Here is a 22,517-nt window from a genome sequence, read left to right as displayed (position 1 = left end):
TAGCGAAGACACCTCCACGGACATGAGTGGACTGAACAAGATTAAAGACCGATGCTGTGGATTGGCCCCTCTCCCATCCCAACACGCTATAAACCTTCACGACGCAGCTGTATTTGTTTTTCTGAATAGGCAGAAGATTAAAAGCCAGGGTCCATGCTAGGGGGGTAGCAAATGGGTCAGTCGACTGGGGCTTCACACCAAAAGGGACCCTGTAAAGCTAAGTTGCTTGGGCTTTGGCTTCAGCCCCGAGTAGCAGGGCTCAGGCATTCGGCCCTGGCCCCCAAGGCGCCCTGGGCACAATGCGCTCTGGTTTATTTAGGCAGGCCCCCTGCAGCGTGCTCCAAGGGGCTGGTTTTTTCCTGGCAAACGGACCGGGGGGATTCCCGGCTAGGACACTTCGCAGGGCTGCTAGGGGCGCGGCGGCCAGTGTGTTCTCCCCGCCCGCTGTCAGCAGCCATGCGTGGAGGCTGGGACCTAGCAGACCCGAACAGTCCCACCGCGCTGTCAGTCACACGCAGGCGGCTCGGCGCAGCCTGGAGCCCTGCCCGGCGGCAGGCCCGTAGAGCAGCCCCAAGGCGCCACCGCCCGGCATTCGGCGGCGCTAAGACCGCCCGGGAGCGATGCCTGCCCGTGGCTCTCCCCGGCGCGTGGAGGGAGGACCGGGCGTGCGCGCGCTCCCGGCAGCGTGCGCGCGGCGCGTCTCCCTCTCACGTGAGGTGCCGCCCGGCTCAGGGTCATGGAGGGGCCTGGGCAGGAGGAAGAGGAGGAGGCGGGGGCGGCGGACGCCTTGGAGCTGCTCGTGAGGCGGCAGCGCAGGGAGAAGCGGGAGCTGCAGGGTGAGGCCCGGGACGGGGCGGGCAGTGGGGAGCGCGTGCTGTGGCCTGGGGAGGGTGGAACCAGGCGCCAGGTCTGTGCGACCCTGCCACAGCGCGGCTGCTAGAGCCAGCGGTGTGTGGAAGCGCCCTCCTCTGGAAAGAGGAGATGGTCCCTCTTTGGTGAATCGTTTTCACAGGCAGGATGAGGGCCCAGGAATTTGTCCCCCAGTCCATATTTCTGTGTGGCCTTTTACTGCATTATGGCCAGCACTGGAGTAGAAGGTACAAAACCTGCCATTGGTGCAGTTATGAGCAATGACATCCAGAAGGCGAGAAGGCCAGAAGCAGAGGTTTCTAATTAGTGGTATGCTGTAACGCTACACAGTATTGCAAGTCAATGGTTACTAGTTTGCATTTAACCATAGAAAACTTCAGAGGTAGGAAATACTAAAAATGTAACAGTTTCAAATTAACATTGTGTTCTAAGCCTTAGTCTCTGTCTTGCAATCAGACCAGTGAACGCGTGTTGACATACGTCTGAGACTTTAAACCAGTGGTGGGCAACCTGCAGCCCATAGGGGTTGTTTGTGCGCCCCGTGAGACATTTTATTTGCTGTTCGCATGTGCAGGGTTCCCAGACAACACTGGTTTCCATCCATGTGGTTCAGGGCTACTCAACTAGGGTTGCCAAGTGTCCAGTTTTGAGCCAGACAGTCAAGTATTTGAACTTTCTGTTCGGGCAACAAATTGAGAAAATATAAATGAGAACATAAATGTCCGGTATTTTCTAAATAAGACGTAATGTAGATTGTGATGTAATGTCAAGTGTATCCAGTATTTTTGTTGAAACCATCTGGCAACCCTATACTCAACTTTGGAAGTTCTGGGGGCCACAATGAAACTCACAGCACATGCCGAAGGTGCAATATAAGTGTGGTTGCATATACATGCACATGTGAATACAAATATATGCAAATAGCTTTGTTCACCGTGACGAGCATAAATATAAAAATTAAGGCAAGACTACACAACATGCAGATCCCATTTAAGTCAGTTCTGCTGATATTAATAAAATGCAGTATTTACCCCACTTCCACCCATATGACAGTACTTTAAATGAGCAATGACTGTCCAGGAATTTAACTATTAAAACACATATGAACAGAAAACCAGCATAGTGACTGTTTTTTTTTGTTTCAGCTCCCAGCCGCATGTTGAGCTCCACGTTAAACCCAAGCTGCACTGCGGGCCGCAAACAAATGGGCTGTGGGCCTCATGTGGCCCATGTGTTGAATAGCTCTGATGTAGTTGTTTTCTCTACTGGTATTACTAAAGTAACATGCACGTAAAGCAAGGGCATATGAAGTGAAGTGCATGCTGATTGCACATGTTAACTGTGAGAACTGTGCACTCCCTCTGTATCCAATCAAAATGTTGCTATGGTTCAATCAGCACATCCCACAATTCCTAGGTACATGAGCACAGTTAGCAAAACTACCGTATCCTGGGAGACCATCTTGGTTATGACAATCTTGTCCAATGAGATGGAGGGCCACACTTGGTCCACTAACTTGTCTATGTTGCCCATAGCTCCTATTAACTGTCTTTGTCCTGATTTCTCATGCATCTGTAACCTTTGCAGCTTATCATGTTGCACTGTGATTCTTTTGCACTTAATTTCTGTTAATGCTTGAAGCAGTGGGTATTGGAATGCAGGGTTTTGATTTAAGCCCATCTGTAGACACCAGTCCTACAAACAAGCACGATTTAAATTCTAATTGCATTCAGTGCGGCTTCTTAGATGTTTAACGTTAAATGATCTGCAGTTTCAGAATTATTGCCAGAATTATCTTAAAAATACTGAGCTAATTTTCATAAGACTTTGAGTATTACCTTCTTCAATAAAGATTATAAAACAATCCAAATTTTGGTGTGTCCAGTTCCAGACATTATGCAAACACTAATTTCAACAGAAATTTTGCTAGCTTTTCAAAATGAACAGTTTGTTGAGGTAAAGTATGGAACACTTAAGTCCCAAATAATTTTTAAAAAGATATGGTTAAGTCCTGTAGTATTTATAAAGTTTACAGGTAGCAAATACTTCAATAGTGATGTATCTAGAATGTTTTCTTGTTTCCCCCATGGTTGATAATCATGTTTCAGAACGTATAGCTGTTTTAAAATGTAGTAATCATACTAGCGTGTCTCATAACCTGTTTAATTGTTATTCTAGTATGTCAAAATCTTTCTTATTTATATGACCCAATTTTAATCATATTTAAACTAATAAATTTAGCATATTCCCTTTATTAGAGATGACCATTTATTATTCTACTTGGTGTTCTACAGCCAAAATTCAAAGTATGAAAAATGCTGTTCCTAAGAATGACAAAAAGAGAAGAAAACAGTTGACTGATGATGTTGCTAAACTGGAGGCAGAAATGGAACAGAAGCACAGGGAAGAACTGAAGCAGCTAAAGGAAACTTTACCTGAGCAGGATAAGGTACCAGTTATGTTTAGCCTTATTTGTAAGATCTTCTGGGCAAATGTAATTTTCACTGAATTGTTAACTGTACATATTTGTAAGGGAGGACAGAATTATTAAAGGGTTTATGCACAGAATAATAGATTTCTGGTCTGAAACCAGCTTTCCCAACCTTTTTAGGATTATGGTAACCATAAAACTTGTGTGGTGCTCAGACACTGAGGGTAATTAATGCTATAGAAAAAAGCATATCCACAAGTTATTTTGAGAGAGTTTTAAGAGTAAAATAATATCAAATTAAGAGTGTTAGCAGTTCATTCTTGTCTCTTAGCTTAAAAAAATAGTTTAGCTTAGTGTCGTCACACTAACTATCTAATCTAGTAGTGTCCAGTAGGTTTATTGATGATGCTTTTGTGAGAGGTTCTTCAGTGATTCTTCTGTTGTGTGTCCTGTCAAGAATTTGTTCCTGAACCGAGTACTTCTCTTATGTTTCTTTTTTAAGCACACCTTATTGCTCTACATTTATGATTTACTCCTGGGAGAATTCTGCACCAAAAATTTGAAAATTCTGCACACAAGAAGGTGGCTTCATGCCGCTGGTTTGAATTCCAAAGGAGGGAAATAAAAGCAGTGGGCATGTTTGAATTATCACAGGTCCAGAGATATTAACATAAGCCATTTGGGTTCACTCCTAGAACTGCCCTAAAAGACCTTTTGAATGGAAGGGTCATTGTAATCCAGGTGTGGGCAAGATATACCTGTGGGCCAGATGTGGCCCTCCCACCTCTGCAGCACAGAGCAGCACCATTCAAAGTGCTTATCTGCTCGCTGTAGGGGGGAAGGGTGACTTCGTGCACTGCCCCTGCTGCCAGCAAATTTTCTCAGCTCTTATTGTTTGGAAACCGGCCAGTGGGAGCTCAGAGACATTGATGGGGTCGGGGCAGTGCAGCACAATATCTCAGCTCCCATTGGCTGATTTCCTGCCAATAGGAGCTAAGAGATTTTGCTGGGGGTAGGGAAAGCATGAGATACCTCCCCCTCCCACAGTACAGAACCATATGGAATAGCCAACTGGAGGTTACTGGCAGGTAGGGAAGCCTGCTTGAGAGTGCTGCTGGCTGCATCCCTCATGCCCATGGCTATAAAGCAGACATCTGTGGATTTGCAGACCTCTATCAATGTAGTACTGCAAACCCAGTGACTGAACAGGAACTGCTTCTGAATGTAAAGGTCATATATGTATGAGTAAGCTTGTTTGTAATCTTTCTTTCCTTAAATTAAGGAATACAACTAGGGATGTAAGCGATTAGTCAGTTGAGAGGCAGTATCGGAGGCAGCAGTGAGGGATGGAAGCAGGAGCCGGTGCTGGGGGAAGCCTGCATAAAAGCCGGTTCCTTCCAGCACCGTCTCCATGGTGCCATCTCCCTGCAGTGCCACCTCTTCCCACCCACTCTCTCCAGCACTGCTGCCTCTATGAGTCAGGGCCCAGGCTCACTACAGGCAGAGGCTGCTGCCATGAAGCAGCCCCTGGCCATGGCGGCCCTGGGCTGGCCGTGGTCAGAGGCTTCTTTGGCAGCAGTCTCTGTACCCAGGGGATCCCAGTTTCCTGCTGGGACCCCCTATGGACAGGGTCTGCTGGTCCTCATGTGAGCCAGGTGCAGGAGCTGTCCCTGCTGTAGGTCTGCAGTCTAAATGTAGTCAGAGCTGGGCATGTAGGCAGCCCAGTTCCTACTAAATTTAAACTACAGAGGTGCAGCGGGGGTAGGTCCTGGATTCAGTGCAAGTTGGGACTGAGGAAGCCTTTTCTTATTGACTAATCATGTAGTCAATAAACATTTTTATGGATTAGGGGATTACCTGCCTCTTACCATCCTTAAATACAACTAGTAGGTAATTTTTTAGGTTTTATACTAGTTAACTATGCATACTGCTGTAGTAAATTTTCCTTACCATTTCTACCTACCTCTTTCAGTTTCTTATAATTTTCTAAAACTTGAAATATTTGGCTGAAATTTTCTAGGTGAAGTATTTTCTGATTGCAGATTTGAAAAGCTGGAACAAAAACTTGTTCAGCTACTTGTGAGTGTGAGTAGAGTGAAAAAGTCTTGTGATCATTTGTTAGAGAATAGTCCTCATTGACAAGTGACTGTCTTTGAGAATCCCAGTGAAATTGGTTTTGAGTTGCCGAAGTTATGACCTGATGAAAATATTGATGTATGTCAGGTGTATCATTTGTCATCTATGCAATAAAACCAGTAATATACCTCAGATACATTTATATTTTCATCCTCTGAAGAGACAATTTGAACTCTTTCATAGATTTATATCACCCTCCATTAAATATATTAGCATGAACTTTCTGGATACCACAATCAGCTTTAATGATAGAATCCTACAGACAACTGTACACAAGAAACCCATGTATCACCACACCCACTTCTATAGGTCCAGTACCCCCCTCCTAAACACACCAAGAAATTTGTTACCTACAGTCGAGGCACTCAGATATCACAGAATATGCTCTGAAGAGAGTGCTGAATATATTCCTTTGTGTGCTCAAAACTGTCTTTACGAAATAAGGACACTCTACAAAAGAAATTGATTGCATCATGGAATGGGTCACCTTTCAAATACCCTGAAAGAACCTGCTTCAATAGAGAAATAAAATCCCCCTGAGTGCATGCTCTTTCTTGTCACTTACCACACCTCACTGGCACCCATACGGGGTAATCAGACAACTTTAACCCATATTGTTGGCACTCCTCCTGAAAGAAATGTTTTCTGAGCCCCTTCCTCTGTTCTTCAAAGCTCATCATCAAAAGCAAGCTCCCCACAGAGCAGGACATCCCAACTTAAAGTGTCACCAGACCCTGCCAGAACAGATGCAAAACTCGCCAATGTAGCACCAACAGGTGGAATAGATCTTGGGACCTCTGGAACTTAGTGTATGAGCCTCTGCTGCATGATCTAAAAGCTAGTTGGCTCCAAGCTAAAGCTGTAAAGCAGACTCATTATTCCCTTTGTAAGTGGTCTCAGTGCCACTAAGTAGGACAGAACACTAGAAGGTGTGTGGGTTATACCAGCTTATCTCCATTGCTACAATGGTCAGCAAACTCCCACACCCTCACAACATACCTTTGATGATTCATGCATACTTGCCTATCACATGTAGGCTACGTCTACATTGGCCCCTTTTCCGAAAGGGGCATGCTAATTTTACAGGTCGTAATAGGGAAATCCGCGGGGGATTTAAATATCCCCCGCGGCATTTAAATAAAATTGTCCGCCGCTTTTTTCCGGCTTTTAGAAAAGCCGGAAAAGAGCGTCTACACTGGCCCCGATCCTCCGGAAAAAAGCCCTTTTCCAGAGGATCTCTTATTCCTACTTTCAAATTAGGAATAAGAGATCCTCCAGAAAAGGGCTTTTTTCCGGAGGATCTGGGCCAGTGTAGACGCTCTTTTCCGGCTTTTCTAAAAGCCGGAAAAAAGCGGCGGACATTTTTATTTAAATGCCGCGGGGGATATTTAAATCCCCCGCGGATTTCCCTTTTACGACCTGTAAAATTAGCATGCCCCTTTCGGAAAAGGGGCCAATATAGACGTAGCCGTAGTGTATCTCAGTCTTCAGTAACTACTATGTGGACAGTTGTGCTCTCTGGTGAACTCTTACAGGAAAATGAAAGACAAAAAAAACCCTATCACCTGTGAATGAATACTTTTTTTTCAGAAAGTGATCACTCGATATTTATCAATCTTCATCCTCAAAGCAAACCTGCACAACACTTTAAAAACACAAGCCTGGGAGCTTAAATTTATAACTTTGCTAGACAATAAAAAGCATTATCTCAACGAAGACACTGAATTTATGGCTAATGACAACAATCTATAATCCACTAACCCTCTTTTAGTCCTGTAAATAAATAAATTTACCAGCCATTTCACCTTGGATGGTGCCTTAGAACATATGCTAACTGCTTATGTCAAACTACCTGTTCCAGCTTGTATTTAGCTGTGACACTCTTTATTTTTCCCAGACCTGAGAGAGTGCTCTATGTATCTTGAAAGCTTGTCTCTTCAACAGAAGTTAGTCCAATAATGTCTCACCTTGTGTCTCTAATATCTTGGGACTAACTGGCCACAATAACACTGCGTGAGTTAATGATAAATTTAGCAATTGTGCAGTAAATGAGAGAGAACCATAGAGATAAGGTAAAGCCTGCCCCTTTTAATATGTACAAGGAATTAGTTCAGTTCAGAGGACCTTTCAAAGTTTGGCAAAAACATTGCAGTTCTATCTAGCCTAATAAGTTCTATTGATGAGATTTTATTTAAGAGTCTTTAGAGATGGTTGGATTGCATAGTTAATAGTCAGAAAAGTTGGATGCATAACTTGTAACCCTATCTCCTTGTGACATTTGACAGATTTAATTATGTTGGCTAATTGTCACAAATTCTAAGGATTTGTGATGTTGGCTTTTAAGGTATGCAGTAGGGATGTGAGCGACTAGTTGACTATCCAATAAGCAGAAGCTTATCGTATAGTTGAGTAGTGACTCGACTAGTCACTTCCCACTCTTCTTGCTGCATTTATCAGAGAAAGGCAGCAAGGGGATGGGGAGCAGGAGTCAGTGCTGGGAGGGAGCCAGCTTAAAAGCCAGTTCCCCCCAGCACCGTTTCTGCAGGGGAGACAGAGGCACAGTGGGGAAATGGTGTGAGCGGAGACTGAAGCAGTCTCCATTCACGCTGGTTCCGATTGTTGTACTTCTGCTTTTGAAATGTAGCAAGAGCCTTATGGGCCTCCCATAGCTCTTACTACATTTAAAAGGTAGAAGAGCAGTGGGCAACTGTGGTGCTTCAGTCTTTGAAATGTAGGAAAATCCTGCGGGGCTCTTGCCACATTTCCAGGGCTGAAGTGCTGCAGTGGGAACATGGGGCGAGCAGAAACTGCTTGAGTCCCATCTTGCCCCTTGCTCCCTGCAGTGCTTCAGTTTTTGAAATGTAGCAAGAGCCCCTTATTGATTGAGTAGTCGATAGAAATTCCATTGACTACTCAATTAGCTGATTGATCAAAATTTAACATCCCTAATATGCAGATCAGATAAAAGTCCATGTATGTTTTAAGACAGTCTATTGTTGGAGGTTGTCTTTAATGTAATATTCACTGTACGCATTATACTATTTGGTTCTCAATCAAAATATTCTGTCTTATCATTCCTGGGCAGGGGACTGCCTGAGCCTGCCCTAGTTAACTGTAAGGTTGATGCTTACTGGTTAACTATTCACATCCCTAATTCCAAGGAGCTATCATAATTCCCCATTCTCACTCCATATTAACTAAAATATTTAGATATTTGTTTCTCTTTAGGTTGATTCTGTGGCTGATAATCTTGCAAGTTTTCACCTTGAGGAAAAAGAGCAACAGATTCAGCAGCCTCGAATATCAAAAGCACAGAAAAGGCGGGTAAGACACCAGTTTCAATGTTTTCTTCAGAGAAATGTTTTCATTTTCACACCAGAGAATGCATTTACTAACACTTGGATGGACTCAGCATGTGCTACTTCCATTAAATTTACTTAAATCTCTAAAGAAATGCAGGCAGCTTCCCGGTGGAATCAACTAAGCCTACATACAGCTGAGTAGGAATTATCTGAAAAGAGTTTTTCACCAGAAAACACTAATTCAACAAACATATTGGATTTGACAAACTTTAATTAAACTACAAGTTGGCTTCCTGACAGCTGCTGGGGCCTTCAGTATTCCATGGTTTGTGATGTAAGGGTAGCTCTGTCAAGGACTCCAGCATGTCAGAAGTTCCAGGGCAACTATGCCATGTTAGAGCTGCCAGGGTCCTTGCCTGGGAGTCTGGAAACCCGAAGAGCCATCTGGGCTCCTAGTCTTCATACCATGGAGTAGAAGCCTAGAAACCCTGGCTGTAGCCAGGTCATGATTCTGGTCTCTTGTAGGGAACACTGGTCTGTTGCAGGGAACAAAGAGGCCCTGATTGCTCCTATTTGAGCCAGGCTCTCTGGCCTTCTCAGCATTTGGTTCTGAAGTCTGGAAATCCTGGAAAATCCATCTGATTAGGCCTCATTTGGAGTATTGTGTCCAGTTCTGGGCACCACATTTCAAGAAAGATGTGGAGAAATTGGAGAAGGTCCAGAGAAGAGCAGCAAGAATGATGAAAGGTCTAGAGAACATGACCTGTGAAAGAAGACCTGAAAGAATTGGGCTTGCTTAGTTTAGAAGAGAGAAGGGGACATGATAGTGGTTTTCAGGTCTCTAAAAGGGTGTCACAAGGAGGAAGGAGAAAAATTGTTTTTCTTGGCCCCCGAGGATAGGACAAGAAGCAATGGGCTTAAACTGTAGCAAGGGAGGTTTAGGTTGGACATTAGGAAAATCTTCCTAACTGTCAGGGTGGTCAAACGCTGGAACAAGTTGCTTAGGAAGGTTGTGGAATCTCCATCTCTGGAGATATTTAAGAGCAGGTTAGACAGACATCTATCAGGTATGGTCTAGATGGTATTGGGTCCTGCAGTGAGGGCAAGGGACTGGATTTGATGACCTCTTGAGGTCCCTTTCAGTTCTAGTGTTCTATGATTCTATGAGTCACAGGAGCCAGTTGGCATGGGAATCTAGAAGCCCAGGGTCCCTGACCCTATGGAGGTCTGCATGGTGGGGCTGATACACCTGCCAGATTAACATAATTCTTGTCAGTTTCAACCTGCTAGAGTTGCAGGGTACATATTCAGTTTCAGAAACACCATGTTTTGATGTTTCTAAAATGAAATTTTTCCCAGGAACCAAAATTCTTCTGTTTTGGTCAACTCTAATTGGTGACATACCTGCATGATTTCACAGCTTTGGGTTGTGTCTCATAAAAGTAAGCCATTGGTGGGTTGCAAGGTGCTTTGTTTACTTGCATGTCTGTAGGCAGGGCCTCTTGCAGTTCCCAGTGGCTGTGGTTCACTGTTACTGGCCAGTGCAAACTGTGGGAAGTGGTATGGACCGAGACACTGCTTCCTGCAGCTTCCATTGGCTGAGAATAGTGAACTGTGGCCACTAGGAGCTGCAAGCTGTCCTGCCTGGGGACGGTCCGGTAGATAAAATGTCTCATGGTCCACCAGTGACTTATCCTGATGAATTGCAGCCCAAAGTTTGAAAACCCCTGCTTTAGGCACTTTTAAATATCACTATTCTTGTGTTGTCGTCTGGGTCTCTTTGGGTGGGCATTACTCTACTTGCTTAATTAGCACTCCTGAGCCCATCTGCATGAGTGGGGAAAATGTAGTGACTTTGTTAAAGAAAGCAATACTGCTTATTGTTGTAACTGTAGTTCTTTGGGGGTGTCACCTCAATGCATTCTCCCTACCTGGAATTCTTCTGTTTTAGGATTCTGGGGAGGAACGTGAGCCACTTGGGATTTTGAGCCTCTTATAATCTCCTGACTTCCTGTGCCGTAAGAGGGTAGTTGCTTGGCAATAGCAGGTATTACTTTCCAGAAGATTGTCAAAGCTCTGTAGCTGTAGGTGAAGGAAGCACCACACTAGTATGAATATGCAGAGCCAACAGTTGGGTAGCTAATATATTATCTCAGCTAGATTTGGCCTGGACACTGAAGTTTATCCATCTTTCTTGTCAAACAAAAAATATTGTGAGATTTTTAAGGACTACAGATAGTCAGCACCTCAGTTTTATAGCTCCTCCAAAAGATAACTGACTTTAGAGTGGTATCTACACTAGCCAAAAATTGCCAGTGCCTCTTTCTGTACTTTTTCTGAAGGTCTTCCATCAAAGTACTAACTTCTGAGCCCATTTAACTTGATCAGATGGTAAAATAAAATAAAAAATCCTGGAAATATCACAAAATTTAAACAAGTCTTGTGGTAAAACAGGCAACATGTCTCCTAGCACAGCTCTGCAAAATTCTTACCTCACTGCAATTTGACTTCATGAACTGGTGTTTCACTATTTCATGGCTTGACAATAAACTTGTAGGCCATAATTTTCAAAATTAGGCACCCAAATAAACAAGTGATTTAGCTGTCTTTGAACTTAGATACAGGCAGACCCCAGGTTACGTCAATCCGACTTAAGTCGGACCCCTAGTTACGAACGGTGGGTGGGGGCACAGCTAGTGTCCCCCCCCCCCCCCGCAGACCAGGGAGACGCGGAGCGGCTTTTCTTGCCGGGAGGACGTGGGCGGTGGGACCGCCGAGACGCGCCGCGGTCCTGCCGCCCGCGTCCGCCGCGGCTAGAAAAGCCGCTCCGCGTCTCCCTGGTCTGCTGGGGGGGGGGGGGGGGGGAGGGCGCAGCTAGTGCACCCCCTTCTCCCCCAGCATACCAGGCTTTTCTCGCCGACACCTGGGGTAGAGCATCTGGGGTGCTGCCGGGTTGGTCCCACAGTGCCGAGGTGCGACGCTACTGGATCAACCCAGCAGCACCCCAGTTGCTCTGCCCCAGGTGTCCCCAAGTCAGCCGCTGCTGAAACTGACCAGCGGCTGACTACAGGAAGCCTGAGGCAGAGCTGCTCTGCCCCGGGCTTCCTGGAATCAGCCGCTGATCAGTTTCAGCAGCGGCTGACTTGGGGACACCTGGGACAGAGCAGCTGGGGTGCTGCCGGGTTGGTCCTGCCGCGCCAAGGGTCGGCGCTACCAGACCCACCCAGGAGCACTCCAGCTGCTCTGCCCCAGGCCTGTCCGATTCAGCCGCTGCTGGTCAGTTTCAACAGCGGCTGAATCTGGACGCCTGGGACAGAGCAGCTGGGGCGCTGACGGATTGGTCCCCGCAGTGCCGCACCTCGGTGCTGCGGGGACCAACCTGGCAGCACCCCAGCTGCTCTACCCCAGGTGTCCCCAAGTCAGCTGCTGCTGAAACTGATCAGCAGCTGATTCCAGGAAGCCCGGGGCAAAGCAGCTCTGCCTCGGGCTTCCTGTAGTAAGCCACTGGTCAGTTTCAGCAGCAGCTGAATTGGGGACACCTGGGGTACAGTATGTATCAGTTCCGACTTACGTACAGATTCAACTTAAGAACAAACCTACAATCCCTATCTTGTATGTAACCCGGGGACTTCCTGTACTTATCTCATGCACCATCCTGGAAAATGTTAGTTTAACTTGCTAATTCTACCGTACAAAAGTTATTCTTTCCTGAAGGATGGATTTCAGTGTACTTATTACCTGAAAAGATACTGACCTTCCTTCGGTGGCACAATGCACAGACATTAATCTGAGCAACAAAACTCTGAATTTCATAGAACTGAACAGGAAACCAATAATTGCACAGACACTTGGGAGCACTTGTAAGCTTGAGCTTTATTTTTCATATAATTTTCATATGAAATCCATTCTTTTTTGTGCTTTCCATCCAAGGAAAAGAAAGCTGCATTGGAGAAAGAAAGAGAAGAAAGAATAGCTGAAGCAGAGATAGAAAATTTAACAGGAGCCAGACATCTTGAAAGTCAGAGGCTTGCCCAGATATTGGCCGTAAGGCAATTGGAGATTAAACAGATCCCATCAGATGGCCACTGCATGTATCGAGCTATTGAAGACCAGCTCAAGAATCAGCAACACTCCTGGACTGTTCCAACCCTCAGAAGTCAAACTGCAGAGTACATGCAAAGTCACATTGATGATTTCCTCCCGTTTCTAACGAACCCCAACACAGGAGACCTGTATAGTCGAGGTAAGAATGAGCTTAATAAATAGTTCTTAAGTGGTTCTTAAAAGTGTCTTTTTACAAATGTTACCACTAGGGTTGTTAAGGACTAGTCGACTATCAGACAAAGGCAGCGAGGACGGGGGGAATAGGAAATACTTTAAAGCGGCAGCACTGCCCAGCTGAGCCAGGGATCAGCTGTGCAGTGCTGCTGTGCATGGAGGCCGGGGTCAGCTGGGGACTCCCCAGCTGATCCTGGGCTCTGCGCATTTCAAATTAGCAGTGCAGCATGGAGCCCGGGGTCAGTGGGGAACGCTGAGTCCTCCACTGATCCTGGCTCCATGCTGTGCTGCTGCTTTGAAATGCACAACAGCCCCCACTGGGGACTTTTGTGCATTTCAAAACTAGCATGCCAGGTGCAGCCCAGAGTCAGTGGGAGTTCCCGCTGGCCCTGGGCTGCACCTGGAGTTCCACATTCCTCCTTTGAAATGTGCAAGAGCCCCAGTGTTGCTCTTCTGCATTCCTCCTTTGAAATGTACAAGTGCCTATGGACTAGTCAATTAGCCGCAATTTAACATCCTTAGTTACCAGTAGTTTTGAAGCTTATCAGTATTACAGTTATTGCTGCGTTGTGAACAGTTACCGCACGGTTGTACCTGATCTGTACACCATGCTTTTGTTTGGTAGCGTGTCTACACATAGGAAGTGTATACTTCGTTCTGGTTATATAACATAATTTATCTAATCTATGATATAAAACAACCCTCTTATACTTTGACCTTGTAGCAACAGTGTGATAAGCCTGTTCTCTGAGTAGGCTGAAACTGTAATGAAGATGGTTTAAATCCTAGAATCATAGAATAATAGGACTGGAAGGGACCTCAACAGGTCATCGAGTCCAGCCCCCTGCCCTCAAGGCAGGACCAAGCTCCACCTACACCATCCCTGACAGATGCCTATCTAACCTGTTCTTAAATATCTCCAGAGAGGGAGATTCCACCACCTCCCTTGGCAATTTATTCCAATATTTGACCACCCTGACAGTTAGGAATTTTTTCCTAATGTCCAATCTAAACCTCCCCTGCTGCACTTTAAGCCCATTACTCCTTGTCCTGTCCTCAGAAACCAAGAGGAACAAATTTTCTCCTTCCTCCTTGTGACACCCTTTTAGATATTTGAAAACCGCTATCATGTCCCCCCTTAATCTTCTTTTTTCCAAACTAAACAAGCCCAGTTCATGAAGCCTGGCTTCATAGGTCATGTTCTCTAGACCTTTAATCATTCTTGTCGCTCTTCTCTGTACCCTTTCCAATTTCTCCACATCTTTCTTGAAATGTGGCGCCCAGAACTGGACACAGTACTCCAGCTGAGGCCTAACTAGTGCAGAGTAGAGCGGCAGAATGACTTCACGAGTTTTGCTTACAACACACCTGTTGATACAACCTAGAATCATATTTGCTTTTTTTGCAACAGCATCACACTGTTGACTCATATTCAACTTGTGGTCCACTATGACCCCTAGATTCCTTTCTGCCATGCTCCTTCCTAGACAGTCGCTTCCCATCTTGTATGTATGGAACTGATTGTTCCTTCCTAAGTGGAGCTTCCTGCAAGGATCAATGTTGCTAAATCTTGTTTTGGAAAAAAATATACCTTTGATTAAGCCATTTAGGAAACACACATTGTAAACTTGACTTTGACATGAAATGATTTAGCTGGACAATGACTTTCAAGTTATCTATGCCTAAATAGCAAAATAGCTCCTCCTTTAAAGATTTTCAGAGATACTGTTCGTATCCTGTATCTAAAATAGGCATTTCATGGAAGGAAGCCTTTAAGCATGTTTTAATAGCTCAAAAATAACTCTTCAAAAATTAATAAAAGCTTAAACTTCCATGGAACAATGATATAGAAAAGTGTGGTATATGTTGCTGTTCCTGTTAATATGGCAACTAGTGAGTCGAGACAAGTGTTGTTCACATGGTTACCACATGTGCTGTAAAGCTGAATATTAGTACAGTATTGTGGAAGTTACGTAGTCTGCATGCTTGCTTCTTATGATGTGTGCTGCCTAAAAGAGACATTATAGGTACTCCTGTAGTGTTGGTGCTAGATATTAGCAGCACTGTAGCATTTTAGCTAACTCTCTTTTGTCTGAGGCTAGACTTCCTTTCTTAGATTTTAAATTACCTTTTTATTTATTGGTAGGTTTATTTCCTCTGTATCAAAATAGATAAATCTTCAGTTTGCCTTATAAATCTTTACCCATCATAGTCTCTTTGAAATGCACACTGATTTTCTTTAAGTGATGTGAGAGGTAGTTAATCCAAGAAAATGCTTTTTGGTCTTAACAGTGTGTAATTGTCCAGTTTATTATTCATCAAGAATGTATTAAATAGTGATTTTTATGAAGAGGTTTACCAATTTTGTTCTTTTAATATATAAGTGTACAGATCTTACTTGCAACCCCCAATCGTTCTTGCCATTTTACTGAGAGAAAAACAACCCAATAAATTTGGAGGAAAACATAGTAGAACTGCAGATAGTTACAGGACCTGAAAAATATATTTGACATCTATCTTGTATGTGAGCCAAGCCTACAAATTAGATAGAAAAATACTTCCACTGCATGTTGTCTCTGAGCTATAACTCCTGCAGTTAAAAGCTATTGTGTGCCACTTATTAGGTACAATATTTAGTTTGATAAAATTTATTCAAGAAGTGCTTTAAAATATAATTTGCTGTTTCCTGGATTTTATTACTCTACTAAAAGATTTACTTGGTGTCCTTAACTCAGTTTTTGTTTTTCTTCATTGAAATCGTTGCTCTGGGATGGGATTGGGGTTGAGGGTTTCAGTATGCAGTCTCTCCTGGGGAGAGGACTGCTCCAGCCCCCTCTTGCCACAGAAGCTTGGAGTCAGATGAGAAGTGCCTGTCCATGGCCACTGCAGCTCCAGCTGGGGGAAGGATGCATATCCCCTGCCTGAGACAGGTCCAGGTTTTTCTGCTCCCCAACCAGATAGAGGAATGAAGCAAACTGTGCATTTTCCCCTCACTTCCTAGCAAAGGGGAACGGCACCCCTCCCTGCCCTAAAGAGTGCCTGGGAGGTTGGAGGCTCAGGGCTGGGGCAGTCTTGGACATGCAGGGAAGCCCCCTTACCTCTGCCAACCCCTTTCACCTGCCTGCTGATTGTCTCTGTTTTGTATGGTTTTATGCATTGGAGGAGGGAAGCTTCAGAAACCTTTGCCCCTCCTCCCTGCACAACCAAACCCTTACCTTGCCTTAAGTTATGATAAGAGGAAGATGCATACCAAATTTGATGGTCCTAGCTTTTACAGTTTATGAGGAATTCTTGAACAGATGGACATGCAGACAGACACACAAACTCTCTGAAATACAGGCAGTCCCCGGGTTACGTACAAGATAGGGACTGTAGGTTTGTTCTTCAGTTGAATTTGTATGTAAGTCGGAACTGGCATCCAGATTCAGCCGCTGCTGAAACTGATCAGCAGCTGATTCCAGGAAGCCCGGGGCAGAGCAACTCTGCCTTGGGCTTCCTGTAGTCAGCCGCTGGTCAGTTTCAGCAGCGGCTGACTTGGGGACGCCTGGGGCAGAGCAGCTCGGGTGCTGCTGGGTTGGTCCAGTAGCGCAGCCGCTCCTCGGCGCTACTGGACCAACCCAGCAGCACCCCAGCTGCTCTGCCCCAGGCATCCTGATTCAGCTGCTGCTGAAACTGATCAGCAGCGGCTGAATCAGGACTCCTGGGGCAGAGCAGCTGGGGTGCTGCTGGGTTGGTCCAGTAGCGCCAAGGAGCGGTGCTGCGGGACCAACTGGCAGCGCCCCAGCTGCTCCGCCCCACCTGCTCTACCACAGGCCCCAGGCTTTGCTCCACATCTCCCTGATCTGCTGGGAGGGGGGCACTAGCTGCGTCCCCCCCCCCCCCACCGCCCAGCAGACAAGGGAGACGCGGAGCAAAGCGGCAGAGGACCTGGGTCCGGACCCGCGGCGCTTCCAGATCAGCGCCGCGGGTCCGGCCTGGGTCCTCTGCCGCTTTGCTCCCCGTCTTCCTGGTCTGCTGGCTCCCCCAGCAGACCAGGGAGACTGGGAGCAGCTTTTCTCGCCCCAGAGGAGGCGGGCGGCGGGACCAGGCGTCCCGCCGCTCCAGTCTTCCGGGGCGAGAAAATCCCTGTTCGTAACTGCGGATCCGACATAAGTCGGATCCGCGTAACTCGGGGACTGCCTGTATATAGTAGAGTTCCTTACACTGTGTTCTACTTTTCCAGCCCCAAATTTTTTTCTCTTATCAATATTTTCAGCCAACTCACATTCAAGAAAGACATTTACTGAGAAGTTTACGCTTTCCTTTTTCTTTTATTCTCCCTGCAGAGGAGTTTGAAAAATACTGCGATGATATAGTCAACACAGCTGCATGGGGTGGTCAGCTGGAAGTAAGTATGGGATTGTTTGTTTTTCATGATGAAACTCTGAAGTGATTTGAAAATTAATGGATTTTTAGAAACAAATTCTTAGGAATGCCATTTTTTCACTTCAAAGAAAGGGCTTTTCTGTAAGAGAAATTTCTGGAGACCTAATTGAGCATAGTTGTAAAGACATATAATACCTACTTTGTAGAGTGTGTTTCATTAGTAGATCTTGAAGCACTTTACAAAGGAAGTGTCATTATTCTCTTTTTTTACCTTTACCTCATACTTTACAATGTGGATTAGTATTTTCTCATAGCATTACCTGTTTGTCTGTATTGCTTACAGCAGCTTACGTCTTTACAACTTGTTTCCAGTCTGATCATTGACAACATGGAGGGAAAGAGTAAAAAATAAGACGGAAAGTTGGTTTTTCTATGTTTAAAGAGGGTCAACATACTTCAGCTTGTTGACTTGTACTGTAGTACAGCAAGCTATTATACCACTAAGTAATTAGAGTGAGATTTATAATTAAAACTGAAATAAACTTTTTAGCACTTAAGCTCTATTTTTGTATATCATTCTGCGTTAGTGTTGAAAATAGACTCGTTGCTGTCTTGAATTCTGCTAGCACAGTGCTACATTACTTTTATCGACAAAGCAAGAGATAATTAATATAAATCTTTCATTTGAATTTAAAAAATAACCACTGGAATTTTGCATAGGTTTTATAAAATCTTGCGTCTATAAAAGTCCCTCAATTTTAAGGCCTAAACTGACCTAATGATCTGTGTGGTACAATGAAAAATACTTAATTTAATTTAATTATACTTCTCAGTATATTGTTTTCTTCTCTTAAAGCTACGGGCTCTGTCACACATTTTGCAAAAACCAATTGAAGTTGTGCAAATGGATTCTCCTCCCATTATTGTTGGTGAAGAATATTCAAGCAAACCATTAATACTTGTGTAAGTAGATATTTTACTCCTATTTTTTTCATTTTTTTTTCATCACGGGAGAATATTCAAGAACTGATGGTGACTGAAATATTTCATCTACTCTTTCTGACTGTTACAGAATAACTGTTACAGTATGTTACAGAATCAGTTGTCTTAAAAATACATGCAAAATAGCCATCAGTAAATCAGGTTAGGAAACAAAAGAAGCTCAGTCACACATCTATCACTGTTTTGTCAGCTGACTACTATTTAACAGCCTTCAGTTGTTCAACAAAAGGTATTTTATTCACAATTATAAAGATAAATGTATTTAATTTATTACTCTATATAAAAGCTCCATTAATGATGTGTGTAGGATTTTGTCATTACCATCAAAACTAAAAAAACCACTCCTTCCCCCATGAAAACATGCAGCCAAACTTCTGACATAGTTTCCATGATAATACATTTTTCTATGCTGTCTTTAACTTTTAATCGAATGTCTTCAAACTATCTGAAAATAGAAAGTAGACATGTTAATGTATGGGTCAATTTTCTAATATTGGGTTTTTTTTTTTTAAAGGTATATGAGATACGCATATGGATTAGGAGAGCATTATAATTCTGTAAAACCACTAACAGACACTACTACAGAAAATGGTAGCTAGTATAAAAGTCATGGTATGCATGGATAATGGATGCTGCTTGATGTTCTGGGCTCTTCATCTCTGGATCGTTCCCAAGCAGACTAGAAAACAAAAGTAACACAAAGGAACTTTTAAGAGGCGCACAATATTTGACTACATATCAAAAGTCACAGTTTAAAACAGTACCTAGATTTTGCTGATTTAGATAATGTTTTAAGATATTATTCTCTAAAATGTTGACTGTGCAAGCTGGAGTAATTTGCATAGTCTGAGTATTTTGGGTTACATAGCATACTGTGCCACCATGAAAAGATTGATAGCATATGCTTCAGGTAGCTTGTGTTTTTTTTCCTGCTTTTGTGCATTTCTACTGAAGAACTGACATGATTTCCAGACTCTTATTAGGTAATTTGAAGTAGACTGTGGTGATGATGGAGATATTATTAAGGCATTTAAATGACAAATAATATTCTAGACTGGAGTGATCATCAATATACTACTTTAATAGTCCCATATTAAATATTTAAACAATAGTAAGGCCCCCTCCTAATACTGTACTTACATCAGAGCTAGATGCAAATCCAGCTGAAAATCTTATCTGACTCAAAAGGTCACACATCTAACTTCTGTTTTTTTATGGATTCTCATTTTAGTTTTTTAAATCAGGTTTTGAAAACTGTCTTGTCTTAGGCATTTCTGCTTATGGCTGTAGATGACAGCAAATGAGTGAGAATTGATAACAGCACTGCTGGTGCACATAGTCCTACCTGTAGAACACAGGGCGTTCAAGTTTTTGTTCTTTTGCAGTTTGTTTTTCTTTACAATAGTTGTTTCAAATAAAGACTTAGTAAACTAGTTCATTTATGCTGTTTAAAGTGCTGCCATTCCATCAGATCTGCAGTTTGAAAATCAGTTTACAACATTCAGGTGTGGTCCGTACTTAAAGTTTAGGTCAGTGTACCTATGATATGTAGCAGCGTCAGCACCTGAGCACCCTAGCATTCCCTACCTGATCTTTGGTGAGGATATAACTAGATTGCTAGAAGAATGTTTCCATCAACCGTACTTTCTATCACTTGGAGAGATGGTGTTTCTGCAGTAGTGGAAAAACCCTTTCTCATGTTGTAGGCTATGTCTATGTTATGGAGGTATGTTGGCAAAACTGTGGTGCTGTAGTTATGCCCCATAGACCTTGTAATGTAGACACTGCCTTATACAGCCAGTTGTAAAAACTGTGATGGCTTACCAAAATTAAGTAACTTTAAAGATGACCTGCAAAGAAAATTGGATTGGTGTTGTCTTATTTGTTTCTTTGTGATGTACAAAGAAGACTTAAAACATATAAGGAAAGCCTGCTAATACCAATAAATTATTTTTATATAGACACTTTCAAACTTTTTACAACTGATATTTTTAACTGCTTGAATAAACAAGTTGGGAGAAAAGCAGTTATTAAAGATGCAACAGTGCTGCCCCTGAGCTGAGAGCTTAGAGAGTTTATAGTTCTTATCTAAGACATCTGAGTCCTACTGGAATACCAGAAAACTGGTTGACATTCCTGGTGCTTCTAACATTAAAAAGGAAACCTAATTATGTCTTCTTTATATATCATAAAACAGTAAGACACAAAACCAACTATTTTTCTTCTGTGGGTCACTAAATGAAAGCACTTTGTGATCTTGCTGAAAGAGATATAAATGAGTACTTTACAAATACCATCTTTACTTGAATAGGTAGTCTTCTCCCTGTAAAGAATGTTTGATTATGAATTTCACGGCATGGAGCTTGCCAGGTAAATCAAATGTTAACCTAATTGTTTGGCAGTCTTTATTTGTTTGGTATTTATTGTAACAACTAGTTGAACCCAACTGATGTCTTGATTTCTTTTTTGCTATGCCTGTTACTAGAAATTGATTCATTAGTAAAAGAATTTATATAGAAATAATCTTTAATGCCATAAAGAATTATCATAACACTAAAAACAGTATATAACTGTATTATCTAAAATGGATGTAATAGGCAATGCACATGCTGATTTATGTACCTGAATAATGAACAATTATCAATTAATTGACAGTTTGTCCAGTTTAATATGTTTATAACATTTATGAAGCAAAAGAATATTGAATTCTAGTGAGTAAATGACTTTGCTGGATGGGCCTTGAAAAAAACAGACAAAAAATATGGAAATTTCCACTGCTTTAACCCAGTAGTTTTCAAACTTTTTTTTTTTTCTCGTGACCCTGTTGAAAAAAAATTGTTGATGTCCATGACCTAACATAATTTGACTGAAGGCTCTAGGGTGGGGCTGAGGATGAGAGCTTTGGGGTGTGGGAGGAGGGTCAGGGTTGGGGCAGGAAGAGCTTACCTTGAGTGGCTCCTGATCAGCGGTGCAGCAGGAGTGCAGAGTCATGCTTTCCTGGCACCACAGACCATGCTGCACCCCAGAAGCAGCCAGTAACAGATTCCCAGACAATGGGAGTGTGGAACTAACTCTTGGGGCAGTGTGAAGAGCCTGCCTCCCACTAGGAGCCAGTCTGATTGCTGGCCACTTCTGGGGCACAGCGCAGTCTGCGGTGCCAGGACAGGCAGGCACTGATTACTCTGCAGCAATGAGACCCAGTGCCTGACATTGCGACCCAGTACTGAGTCAGATAGTTTGAAAACCACTGCTTTAAACTGATTGAATTAGATGTTAGAAACTTATTTGTATTTATTGAATTGAATAAGATTTAATTTACCGTTCCACTTAACTTATTTTAGGACAAACTGGTATCATACAATTTCCCTGCAGTACTTCCTGTTCCCCCTCAAACTGGTGAACTTACTGATTTTCATGTTTGTCATGATCTTACAACAAGTGCATCATGTCTTAGTCAACCACCAATTCCATTCAAGAAGACAACTCTCTATTAAAGGATTAGAGATCCCAAAGCTCATATTTTTCTCCAGTTTTTAAATGAATATTATCTCCTAGTGACACTAGTTGCACTTGTCATGACCTTTATCAGTAGCATCCACTCCATCATACTATAGAATTTTCCCATCTTAAGGGAGATATGGCTAGCTAGATCCTACAAAAGCTCCATGTTTCACTTTGTATTTTAACATTTTACTGCAAATTGAAGCATGGCTTACATGATTTCCATTGATGCTTCTAAAATTATAGATCTTCTTTGAAGGTTGTCTTGCTATTCAGTTCACATTTTTAATTTCTCAATTTTATCTAATTATTCTGGTTATGTCACTTGAGGGCCACAAAATATTCCACCACTTTCTGATTGGTGTCTCACCCCTCAAAAAGTAGGAAGTAATCATGTCTAGAACCCTGCGTGTATTTGCAATTTGTATCCATATTAAATCTGTGATCCCCAAAAATGGTCTGCAGATAAAAAGTGGATATCTGTGTATTTGCAGAGCTCTAATCAAGTCCCTTCCTTTCCATGTTTAGCTCAAGTTCATCTGAAGAAATAGCTTTTGTCCATGAAAGCTCATGATACTCGCTCTATATATTTGTGTCTTAAATGCCACAGGATTACTTGTTGTTTATAACTT

General features: G+C 43.1%; 1 protein-coding gene across 1 annotated transcript; it reads left to right on the top strand.

The window, feature by feature from the left end:
- Positions 1-678: 678 nt before the first annotated feature.
- OTUD6B (OTU deubiquitinase 6B) lies at positions 679-21,036 on the top strand. Its single transcript, XM_075920405.2, has 7 exons — positions 679-836; positions 3,165-3,319; positions 8,666-8,761; positions 12,670-12,982; positions 17,343-17,404; positions 18,239-18,345; positions 18,899-21,036. Exons 1-7 carry the CDS (start codon positions 737-739, stop codon positions 18,981-18,983), a joined length of 918 nt encoding a protein of 305 aa, XP_075776520.2. The 5' UTR covers positions 679-736; the 3' UTR covers positions 18,984-21,036.
- The last annotated feature ends 1,481 nt before the right edge of the window (positions 21,037-22,517 follow it).

This window comes from Pelodiscus sinensis, chromosome 2 (genome assembly GCF_052426305.1).
Source record: "Pelodiscus sinensis isolate ZL-2025 chromosome 2, ASM5242630v1, whole genome shotgun sequence".
In the NCBI taxonomy this organism is placed as follows: Eukaryota; Metazoa; Chordata; order Testudines; family Trionychidae; genus Pelodiscus; species Pelodiscus sinensis.
The sequence above is the reverse complement of the archived record's forward strand: the minus strand, read 5'-3'. Positions and strand labels throughout refer to the sequence as shown.